The following is a 10,601-nucleotide window of genomic DNA, read 5'->3' as shown; positions in this document are numbered from 1 at the left end:
TCCACAAGCCCACAAGCTCTGTCTCACAGCTCACAAGCTCAGCCCACTACCCTGCAAGCTCACGCTCTGGCTTTCCCGCGCGACAGACCCTCAGGACAGCGCGTGCCGCCATGGAAAACACGACCGCGATAATGATTTTCCACAGCCGTCACGCGATTATATTGCATCGCATGCGAGTTGCCCGATGAGAAATTAACTAGCACGATAAAACAGCTCGACGATTCTCTCGTCCTCACTCAGATCCTCAGTCTGGAAAAACCATCCGAAATCTGTCAAACAATATGTTGCAAAGTAGCCCATGCCCGGCTGTACATAATGGTATTCAGACGGAGCAGAGTAGACACCGGCCGCACAGCGACAAAACCGACTGCACGAGAGTGACAGCAGGAAAACACGCGCGGAGAAACTCGACCCAACGCCGCCGGCGAGCGCACGGGGGTGTGGCCCGACGGAGCGAGCCGGCGGAGGATTCACGACGAGATTGAACGCGGCCGGGCAGGTCAACCGGTCAGTGCGCCCCCTGAGTCGACCTGGCCCAGCTACAGCGGAGCGGGGGCGGCCCGAGCCGGCGCGGCGCGGCGCGTTGCGTGACTGCGCTCGGCGATGATGGCCGATTTATTCCCCGGAGCCGGACGACGACAATCCCTGAGTGAAATCATCTGTCTGAAACGGCGGCTCAATAACGGCTCGAGTGGCGTTCTCACAGTCGTTAGGCGGCCGACATAATGAGGCGTGAACGTGCAGTCCCTACGCGGATGTCCGGCGGCGCTCTCGAGCCGCACGCCGCGCTGTCGGAGCCGATCTGTCGGACCTCGCCGGCCAGATTTCCGTGTTAGCGGCGTCGGCAGCGCCTGTCGCCGGGCCGAAAATAGCCGGCCGGATATGAAGCAGGGTCGAGAGGAGAGGCGCTGCGATTAGACGCGATTATGCGCGGCCGAGGCATGGGAGCGGCCGCCGGCCCCCGCGCCCCGGCACACCGCCGGCGCCCGCGCCCCGGTTCACCGCCGGCACCGCAGCGCCTGGGTCGAGTGAGCCGCGAGCCGGGTCCTCTCGGCCGGCTGCACACGGTGCCGCGTCGCCAGCACAGCCGTTCGCCTCAGCAGCCGCCTACTCACGGGGCAGACGGAGCGACAGGTCTGGACCGGTCCTGACGGCGAAATCTGAACCGATACCACGCATTCTCGATCGAGTGCGCACGGAAGGCACGGGCGCCGCGTCGTCTTGTCAGGAGCGGCGGGAGGCCGAGTGCCAGTCAGATCATCGTTCGAGGCCTGGGCTGTCTCAGGCGCGTCCTCGCAAACACATGCATTCGGGGATGGTGTCCACGTGGCTAAGCCATCATTGATGGATGGATGAAGATTACTCCGTCCCGCGTAGAAGATATTCTAGTATAAAAAGTTTGCTGAGGCACCACAATCCTTAACCAGAAGTGCAGGGGGGGGGGGGGGGGCATAGCGATTAGGAGCTTGGCTCTGAATCTGTCGATTTTTGGTTCAGCCCGTCGTGCCATGAACCACTGCACCGCACATGATTAGGACGCTCGGTTTCTAGACCTGTCAATTTTTGGCTGAAGCCCGTGCTACGCAAACCACCGCATCGCACATGATGCCTAATAAGGCATCCGTCTCGAAACGGCCGTGGCAGTTGGTGAGACGTAAAACCCCAATCTTTAATATTATAACAGCTGCAAGCCAATCTTTATCTGACACGGGCCATACTGGCCGTTTCAAACAAAGTATTTGTCAGCGCTCACGCCTCCACACAACTGGCTTTCAGGCCCTCCTTTCAGCTTAGATTAAGCTTATTGATGATCGAGAACGGCTTCAGCTGTCGAGGAAGCCGCCTCGAAAATATTTTGCCGCTACTAAGCGAACCAGTGGCGTTGGAATCGATGACAACCTTCGGAGCGGCCTCGCCCTCGGGACGTCACGGCGCCGTTTGTCATGAGCATGACGACGCAGGCAGGTTGCCCGCACGACGTGCGAGAAAAGTGCGATTATTACAAATGTGGGAAGATATGCAATGAGCTGTAGCGAGCCATTAGCGGATGGGATCAGCAATCTTTGAGGACCGCACTATAGGTCGCGCGTGTTTTGCAGTGTTCGTCTTTCATGGGAGAGAGCTCAGCACGGGGGTTAGCTTCACTGATGTGGAGTTTTTTTGTAGCCAATTCAGGCATATTTCTTGAAAATTTGAGAAGTGACTGAATGGAGCGCTTTGCAAACTACAATGCACAAAGGACGTGAAGACAAAGGTCCGACTAATTTTTCCATCGGGGTTAGCTGTTTGTCCTAACGAACTGGGCTTCACTCAAGTGCATTGCTTTGAAGCGACCTCTACCGGCTTAGGCCATGGTGAATTCCTTCCATTGGCAACTTCAGTGGTTACTGGCTTCGCCAAAAGTCCAATGGCGCTGAAACCGTCTGACGGTTTTGTATACGGTGCATTGGCCTACGCAACGTATCTCGTCCGTTTCCGTCTAGTTGGCCTGGTGGCCGGAACCTGACATTTATTTTAGCAGGCGTCCAAAGAGTTGCTTGAGCCAAGGTTTCCGCTCGAATACACGTGACAGACTGCTCATTCGGCCGAACTTTACCAGTGCGGCTGCTCTCTCTCTCTCTCTCTCCTCGTCTTCTCTATCTTCCTGCCTCCACCTCTATCTCTTCCTATCTTCCTCTCCTCCTCTATTGTATTTCGCTATATCTCTATCTTCTCTCTCTCTCTCTCTTCTCTCTCTCTCTCTCCTCCTTCTCTCTTTCTCTCTCTCTCCTCTCTCTCTCTCTCTCTCTCTCTCTTTCTCTCTCCTCTCTCTCTTCTCTTCTCTCTCTCTCTCTCTCTCCTCTCTCTCTCTCTCTCTCTCTCTCTCTCTCTCTCTCTCTCTCTCTCTCGCTCTCTCTCTCTCTCTCTCTCTCTCTCTCTATCTCTCTCTCTCTCTCTCTCTCTCTCTCTCTCTCTTCTCTCTCTCTCTCTCTCTCTGTCTCTCTCTCCGTCAGACGGCGATCAACTCCGGGTGCACACCGTCATTCACCAAAGCAGCGGTCTGAATTCGATGCCTCGAGCATCCCTTCCATAAGCAACAAATTTTATATCTTAAGTTAACGTCTTGCAAAACTAGGCTATCGCCCATCCGATTCAAATAAACTTTGATCGAACAGTTGGTCTGCAAATGCTTTAAGCAGCATGCATACCACACATCTGTCAAAGGATTTCTCTACCTGTCACTGGAGACCGGTGGCCGCAAAAAGATAATCTTCCAGAAAGCGTGACGGATGGGCCTGGTGGTCCGGGGCCGGGCCGGGCCGCTCAAGCTGTAACATTCATCATTGTTCAGGTGGCACCCGCAAGGCTTCTGTCATAACAAAGGCAGATGCAACGAACATATCAGCACACATTTGGGTGTGCCTCGGATTTGCTGCTTATGGCCGACGAACCAGGCTTGCATCAACGGTGTTTGGATAGCCCACAAAGCCGTTCGTAATCATGCGCGGACAGCTTCATGAATGCTCCAGGAATCCCAGAAATAGTGGTTCCTTTGAGACTGATGAAGAAATCATCGAAAATGTGTTGTGGTCCCTGTATTCTTGTGAAGAATTCGCTTCTGTCATAGATGATGCTCCTTCGGCGCCTCAGATCCAGCTCTATTTTCTCGATGGTCACAGAGAGATGTCTTAACTACTTCCACTCTCCAAATCAAGGCCGTGTTGTATAATACGAAACCATTCGGAGTCAAGCACTGGATGAAAAGCTGCCTGCTGCTTTCCTCTGGTCAGCGCAGATATTCCGGTAAGCAGCAGGTGGTCTTCCCTTTCCGCTCCCAAGTGGCGAGTTCCCTGAGACTTGCCGTCACGCACAGCACCGGAACAGACGCAGCCGATGCGGAAGACGTGGCGCACGAGTAGCTATTGCTGGTACTGCTGTGCTTGCTGACACGGTGACGTCTCGATGGCGGGACTGGTAGAAGCTGACTGGAGGGACCTCAGTGTCTCCAGTAGCGTCGTCAGCTTTTCTGTGCGTGGGCTGGCAGGCTCTTCACGCATATTTGCGGCTTATTCGCGGTGTCTGGCGGCTTCCAGTTGGACCTTCATTAGTTGCATGGGACTTGATGGAATCGGTCACTTCTTTCACACAGACCATTTTGGTGTCTTGTGAAAAAAACAAGCCACGATTTTCTGGTTGGCGATCTGCTTGTTCGCGGTTGTCCGCTGCGCCATGTTGTGGTCGCTTCTGCTCACTGTTCTGTGTTGGCCAGCCCTGCGACACTACGGTCACTTCGATTTACAATCTCCACGTCTCTGATCACTGCAGCGAGACGGATAACTGCACGCTACCCGAGCGCGCTCCCGACCAGGAGTCCGTTCTCCGACTTATGCTGATGTTGGTTGGAGAATTTGTTGAGACGCTATTCCATTCTGAACAAGCCCCGAAAAGTAATGTTGAAACGTTTTATCTGGATTATTTAACTGCCGTCCCAAAAGCGAAAAAATAACATAGCACTCTAAGCATTTTAGTGAGTTTAGCACAAGCATTAGTGCCTGGGTCGAGAACCTCCAGAAGTGTCAGGCCGACGTCATTACTGGCAAAGAAATGTTCATGGCGGCAGGCCAAACTTCTTTGCGAACTATTTCCTGTTTCGAGACAACGCAAGTGTAGTTCTCACATGCCTCGAGAGCGGTAAACTGCCTCGGTCGAGATATCGCGCAAACTTAATTCGTTAAAGATACAGTTAACTTACGCTTAACGTTGTATGCTGCTGTTTGTCCCTGCTGTGTGGCCACTGCAAAGTATTTTTATGATTCTGTACTTTTGTTTTTGGCAATGCAACATCCAGAGCCTAAACTTGTTTAGCATCAGCGTGAATTATGTGCCGTTTGTGGCTAAACGGTGGCAGTGGGGAGAATTATTGGACATTGGGGCTTTAAGACTCATCTCAGTCGCTATCCTAGCGTTCATTGCCTCCCACTCTGATAGAAAGGTCGGGCACCGTGGGAATTGAACCTCGCACTGAACCCTGCGTTGGTTTCTCAGTCCGCGTAGTTTAACTCAGCGCTGGCGCCCACACAAGAGTTGGTGAGCTACACTTCTGTCTACCAGCGATGAATTGTCGCAAAAAGCTGTTGCGACAGATTTCTTCCCTGTACAATTAAGCAGCGAGCTCAAATTCGGTAACCTTTTTTAGGTCTACAGCACTCGGAGGTGTGCTCAGCAGCCGCCAGGCAACCGGCTCTAAAAAGAACCTTTAAGATGACACCCTTCCGACAAGGAATGACGCCCCTGGGGCGTCACTGGTCATCCCAAAGGAAACATCCCGGCCGTTCCTCTTACCTTAGCACAAACTCCATGATGAACCACACGACCCACCACCGACTCGCAGTAGAAGAGAATGATGCCGGCGTCATACTCGTACTCCCGTATTGTGGAGAGAACGCTCAGCGTCAGGCAGCCGAACACCATCAGAAACCTGCCGGCACACGGTGTAGCTCAGCGTCAGGTAACCGAACACCATCAGAAACCTGCCGGCACAACGGTGTAGCTCAGCGTCAGGCAGCCAAACATAATGAGAAGCCTGCCGGCACGAACGTGGCTCGATGGCAGGCAGGAGAACACCATCAGAAGCCTGCCGGCACGAGCGTGGCCCAATGAAGGCAGCAGAACATCGTCAGAAACCTGCCGGTACACAGCGTGGCTCAACGTCAGGTAACCGAACACCATCAGAAAACCTGCTGGTACACAGCATGGTTCAGCGTCAGGCAACAGAACACCATCAGAAACCTGCCGGCCCACAGTGTGGCTCGTCAGGTAACAGAAAACCCATCAGAAAACCTGCCGGTACACGCGTGGTTCAGCGTCAGGCCAACAAAACACCATCAGAAACCTGCCGGTACGCAGCGGTGGCTCAAACGTCAGGTAACCGAACACCGTCAGAAGCCTGCGGTACAGTGTGGCCAACGGCAAAGAGCGCCGACATGCATGCCTTGACGGGCCATCTGCGGCCGACATATTCAGTGTAGAACATGTGAAAACACAACACTAGTGATCTGGAGCACAGTGAGACTGCACAAGTGCCTGGCCTGAAAAAAAATGTGATCTGGAGCAATGCTCGCATCCCCTCAAAAATAAATGCTGTCTGCTACAAATAAGGAATACGGAAAAGGCGGGAAGAAGCGCGGACATCTGAAGAACGAATCCGGGAAACAGAGGCAGACGGACGGAGGCAGCGATCTAAGGCCGTGCTTGAGGCCTACGTATTCACATAACACTCCTCATCACGGTGCGTGCATCCATGTAATGTATTTTGAAAAGAAACACAAATCATGGGTGGACACCTGGCTTATTGTAACTATGTAGTATATGTGTAAGGTCCTTGCATGCGTATGTGCCAATGCGGTTCGCTTCACAACATGACCAAATTTACTTTTCCGTGGCTTGTCTATTGCAACACATTGCATTATGAGGCCGAACAGAGGCCAGCAGTAGCGTTTCTCAGGACGGGTCCTTTCGCTTCCATCCCTTCCACCAGACTCGATTTGCTGGAGCTGGGTAGCAGAGAAGAAACGAAATAATAAAGTTTAATAGAATTCATTATTGTGTTAGAAATCGACTGGATGCCCTGTATGTGCGGGGATACGTTTTCACCATGTATTTGGCAGCCTGTAATTGGAAGAAGCGTGGCTCAGACGTCTCCATAATAAACACTTTTTAAATCTGCATAACGAATTGCTACGCCCAAATTTTTTTACAGGAAGCTGTCAAGAGGATGCCCGCTGCATTATGCAGGCGGCGCGAATCATCCGCTTGCAAACAATAAGCAATATCTTTTTTTGGAACCGGTTAAAAATATTTTGACCGGTAGAGCTAGAATGCCTTGCATGTCCACAACAGACACGTGATGTTACCAACTGAGCCACTGAAACCAAACCTTTTAATCTGAAAGTCGTAAAACAAACAGCACACTGCGCAAAAAAAAGTGATTGACCTTGTTGCCCTGTGGGAGTTATGCTATGTGATTTACGCAAATATAGTGCTCCTTGTTGCTGAGCCCCCTATGCGGTTTGGAAACACTTAATCGGTCTGAGTCTTTGTTTTCAGCCAGATGGCAAATTTCAGCATGCTGTTATTTATCCGGTTTCTGCCAGGTTCTGACTGATGGTCACTTTATTGGGATGAAGTATGGGGCTGTTTTCCAATCCTCCTTGCCGTTGTATGACGGGTGTCTGCCTTCTGGATTATCTCTTTGGATTTTGATGGGTGCTTGGTGATGGCTAACCTGGCCTATGCCATACCCACTGCTGTCCTTCCTTATTGCATCCTCTTCTTCCTTCCGTTTTTTCTGCCTCTTCGCTGCGTTTCGTTTTGGGTTCAGCGTAGGCCCGTTCTCTCAGAAACTTTTTCAGGCATGTTTAAACTTGCATTTGCACAGGAAGTGTGCTGAATGTGCAAAATGAAGCCTCAACTGCGTTTGGGATGCGATGTCGGATTTTGCTTATCAATGCAAAGTAACAACTTTTGCCCTTTCGCTCTATGCTGAGCAGCAGCACGACCTCAAGTGAAGTAAGGGCATATTATCTAAAAAAAATTTAGAGCACTGACTTTTCGAATGCACTAAAAATTCGCCGGCTTGTGTGGAATTCAACTCAACCGTAAGTATATTTATATATATATATATATATATATATATATATATATATATATATATATATACACATATATATACATGCATACGGTTGAGTTGATATGTATGTGTATATATATATATATACATATACATATATATATATATATATATATATATATATATTTGCATGCCCAAATATAGATGTAACTAAGAGCATAAAACCAAAAAGACAACCGAGAGAAAGTTATGTCATGCTGTTATACTAACAAGATAATGGCAAGTGGATCGGTGAAAGCAGGCGAGGCAAGCTAGTGGATGATGCCACTTTTAGCAAAATCTACTACATGGAATGAGCCGGACAGCTTCAGGACCAGGCGGCTAACACATTACCCATGTCTCCAAGCGCTCCTTCTAAGCCAGTTTCACATACAGTGAAGGTGTTGGACACCAGCGTGACGCCCAAGTTGAAGAGGTCAGATTTCGGGTCTCGCCGCCGAGGCCATCAAACAGCATGGAGTTTGATAGGAATGCAAATTAGCGGGTTTTCGACTTTGCATAGCATGCGGGATGCGCCCCGAGGCTTTCTTGTCCGCATTGTACCGCCGGTAAAGGGAAAACGGTGGATCGGATTGTTCAACCCCTATCATGGGCCTTGTGGTCGCAGATTCCAGCCGGTCTTCGTCCAACCAACAAGTTTAATTGATTCGGTCCACGACAAAAAAACAGAATATGTTTATGACCGCATTTACGAAGCGGATATAATTTACGGCTTCAGATTTCGTGGTAGGGAAAACACTTAGTTGTGTTTCAAAGCATAAGTTTACAGGTGCTTTACGGCACATATGCACATCTATTCGGCCACTTCTTCAGTAAAGCATAGCACTGCAACCAGTAAATATGGACTGTTAAAGTTTGGTTGGTAAGTTAAAGGGAAGAAAGAAACTCACATAAGCTGCTTAAATGTTGTGCACAAAGCCCTGCAAACATTGCTCTGGCCCCAGGCTGCTTAAACATGTCCATCCCAAATTTTCCGACCGTGATTTTAAGGTTGTTATATAATATTTGCTTCGCATAGACCTATGGAATGATAGAATCCCTTTCCCAAAATGTGATATTCTAAATGCATCGCAAACAGTGTCTTGAAGATGGTTAGTAGAGAACTGTTTAACGACAGTTGAAGTTCTTTGGTCAACTGTTTAGTTATCGCTCTCAGTTTGCATTTTCTCCAAGTGTTCCCCCATTACCGCTTTCCATTACGCATTCATTGTCTAACACAATGGACATATCGCAGGCAATAAATTTGTAACCATTCGCGATCAGCCTTCATCGCCTCTTCACATCACATATCACTGAATGGCGTGATACACCATCACTGATCTCGGTGTATATCCCATCCTCCATGTGGGCCGCCCACCTCGTGCGGTCTACCACCGATACTGGTCATCTCGCCCTGCCTGGTGTGGTCTACTACCGATACTGGTAGAAGATGCGATCTACCACCGATACGAAGACATTACCTACCTCGTGCGGTCTACCACCGATACTGGTCACTCTCGCCTACCTGGTGCGATCTATTGCCGACACTGGTAGAAGATGCGGCCTACCACCGATACGAAGACATCACCTACCTCGTGCGGTCTACCATCGATGCTGATCATCTCGCCTACCTGGTGCGGTCTACCACCGATACTGGTCATCTCGCCTACCTGGTGCGGCCTATTACCGATACTGGTAGAAGATGCGGTCTACCATCGATACTGATCACTCTGAGAGTAGTGGCGCCACATACTAAACCAACCGAAATATTCGGAAGCCTGTGCCTCAAAATGTACCGGCTATCAACACAAATACGTCCTGACCATGTGTGTATCGTGGAGTCGAGTACCACACAAGCCGGCGATTTTTCGTTTCATTCAAGAGCCCGTACTCTTAAGTTTTACTTAGATAATGTGCCCTAACTTCACTTGGAGTCGTGCTGCTGCTCAGCACAGAGCGAAAGGCAAAAGCTGTTACTTTGCATTGGTAAACGAAATCCAACGTCGCCTCTCAAAGGCAGTAGAGAGTTCATTTTTAACATTCAGCACGCTTCTTGTGCAAATGCAAGTTTTAAACATGCATGAAAAGTTTCTGAAAGACGGCCCAACGCTGAACCAAGATGAAACGAAGGCGAAAAGCAGAAAACTAAAAAGAACGAAAAGAAGATGCAGTAAGAAAGGACAGCAGTGAACATGGCAAAGGTCAGGTCTGCCATCATCAAAATCCAAAAGATAGTCCGGAAGGCAGCCACACGTCATACAACGGCAAGGAGGACTCTGGAAAATAGGCCCCAACTTAATCCCAGTCATGTGACCATCAATCAGAACCTGGCCGAAGCCGACAAATATCAGCTGCTGACATTTGCCATCTGCTGAAAACGATGGCTCAGACTGATCAAGGGTTCAGAACCGCTTAGTGTTCAGCAACAAGGGCCACTTGCATCTGAATGGGGCAGTAAACGTAAAAAAATGTAGATCTGGACATTAACGCTGCCAGACACCGTGCTGCAGTAACCGCTGTATAACCCCGCGGTGACAGCGTGGTGCGCACAAGCTCCAGCGGCTTCCTGTCCCCAATCCAGCCCGTCCCCCAATCCAGCGGCTTTCCTGAGTCCGTCCCCCGATCCAGCGGCTTTCCTGAGTCCGTCTCCCAGTCAGCGGGTCCCTCAAGCACGCGTCGCAGAAAGGTACATCAGCAACGATCAACAACGAACGATGCGTTACACAGACATTCACTATTGGTTGATCTTTTAGCGATACATTTCATAATGTGATTGTCAGCTGCATTGTGTAGGCAAGTGAAATCCGTGCACAATTATCCTTCCGCTCCAAACAGCTCAAACATGCCATCACGGCAAGAGGTAGAAAGCTTCCAAAACTACATATCGCCCGCGGGCATAATTTCATATTGGTCAGTGGGTATAACTTCATGTGGGCTATGGGCACATGGGCGT

The 10,601-nt window shown here is 50.1% G+C and overlaps 1 protein-coding gene across 1 annotated transcript in view; it reads right to left on the bottom strand.

Moving 5' to 3' along the window:
• LOC119100018 (potassium voltage-gated channel subfamily KQT member 5) overlaps window positions 1-9,364 on the bottom strand; it is a 26,219-nt gene extending 16,855 nt beyond the window's left edge. The window contains exons 1-2 of the mRNA XM_037223135.1: window positions 9,336-9,364; window positions 5,359-5,458 (exon numbers count right to left, since the gene is read on the bottom strand). Coding sequence (XP_037079030.1) covers window positions 5,359-5,458; window positions 9,336-9,364 — 129 coding nt within the window. The remainder of the gene's footprint in view (window positions 1-5,358; window positions 5,459-9,335) is intronic.
• Between the last annotated feature and the right edge of the window lie 1,237 nt (window positions 9,365-10,601).

Source organism: Pollicipes pollicipes, unplaced genomic scaffold (assembly GCF_011947565.3).
Source record: "Pollicipes pollicipes isolate AB1234 unplaced genomic scaffold, Ppol_2.1 Scaffold_4881;HRSCAF=5763_pilon_pilon_pilon, whole genome shotgun sequence".
NCBI lineage: Eukaryota > Metazoa > Arthropoda > Thecostraca > Pollicipedomorpha > Pollicipedidae > Pollicipes > Pollicipes pollicipes.
The sequence above is the reverse complement of the archived record's forward strand: the minus strand, read 5'-3'. Positions and strand labels throughout refer to the sequence as shown.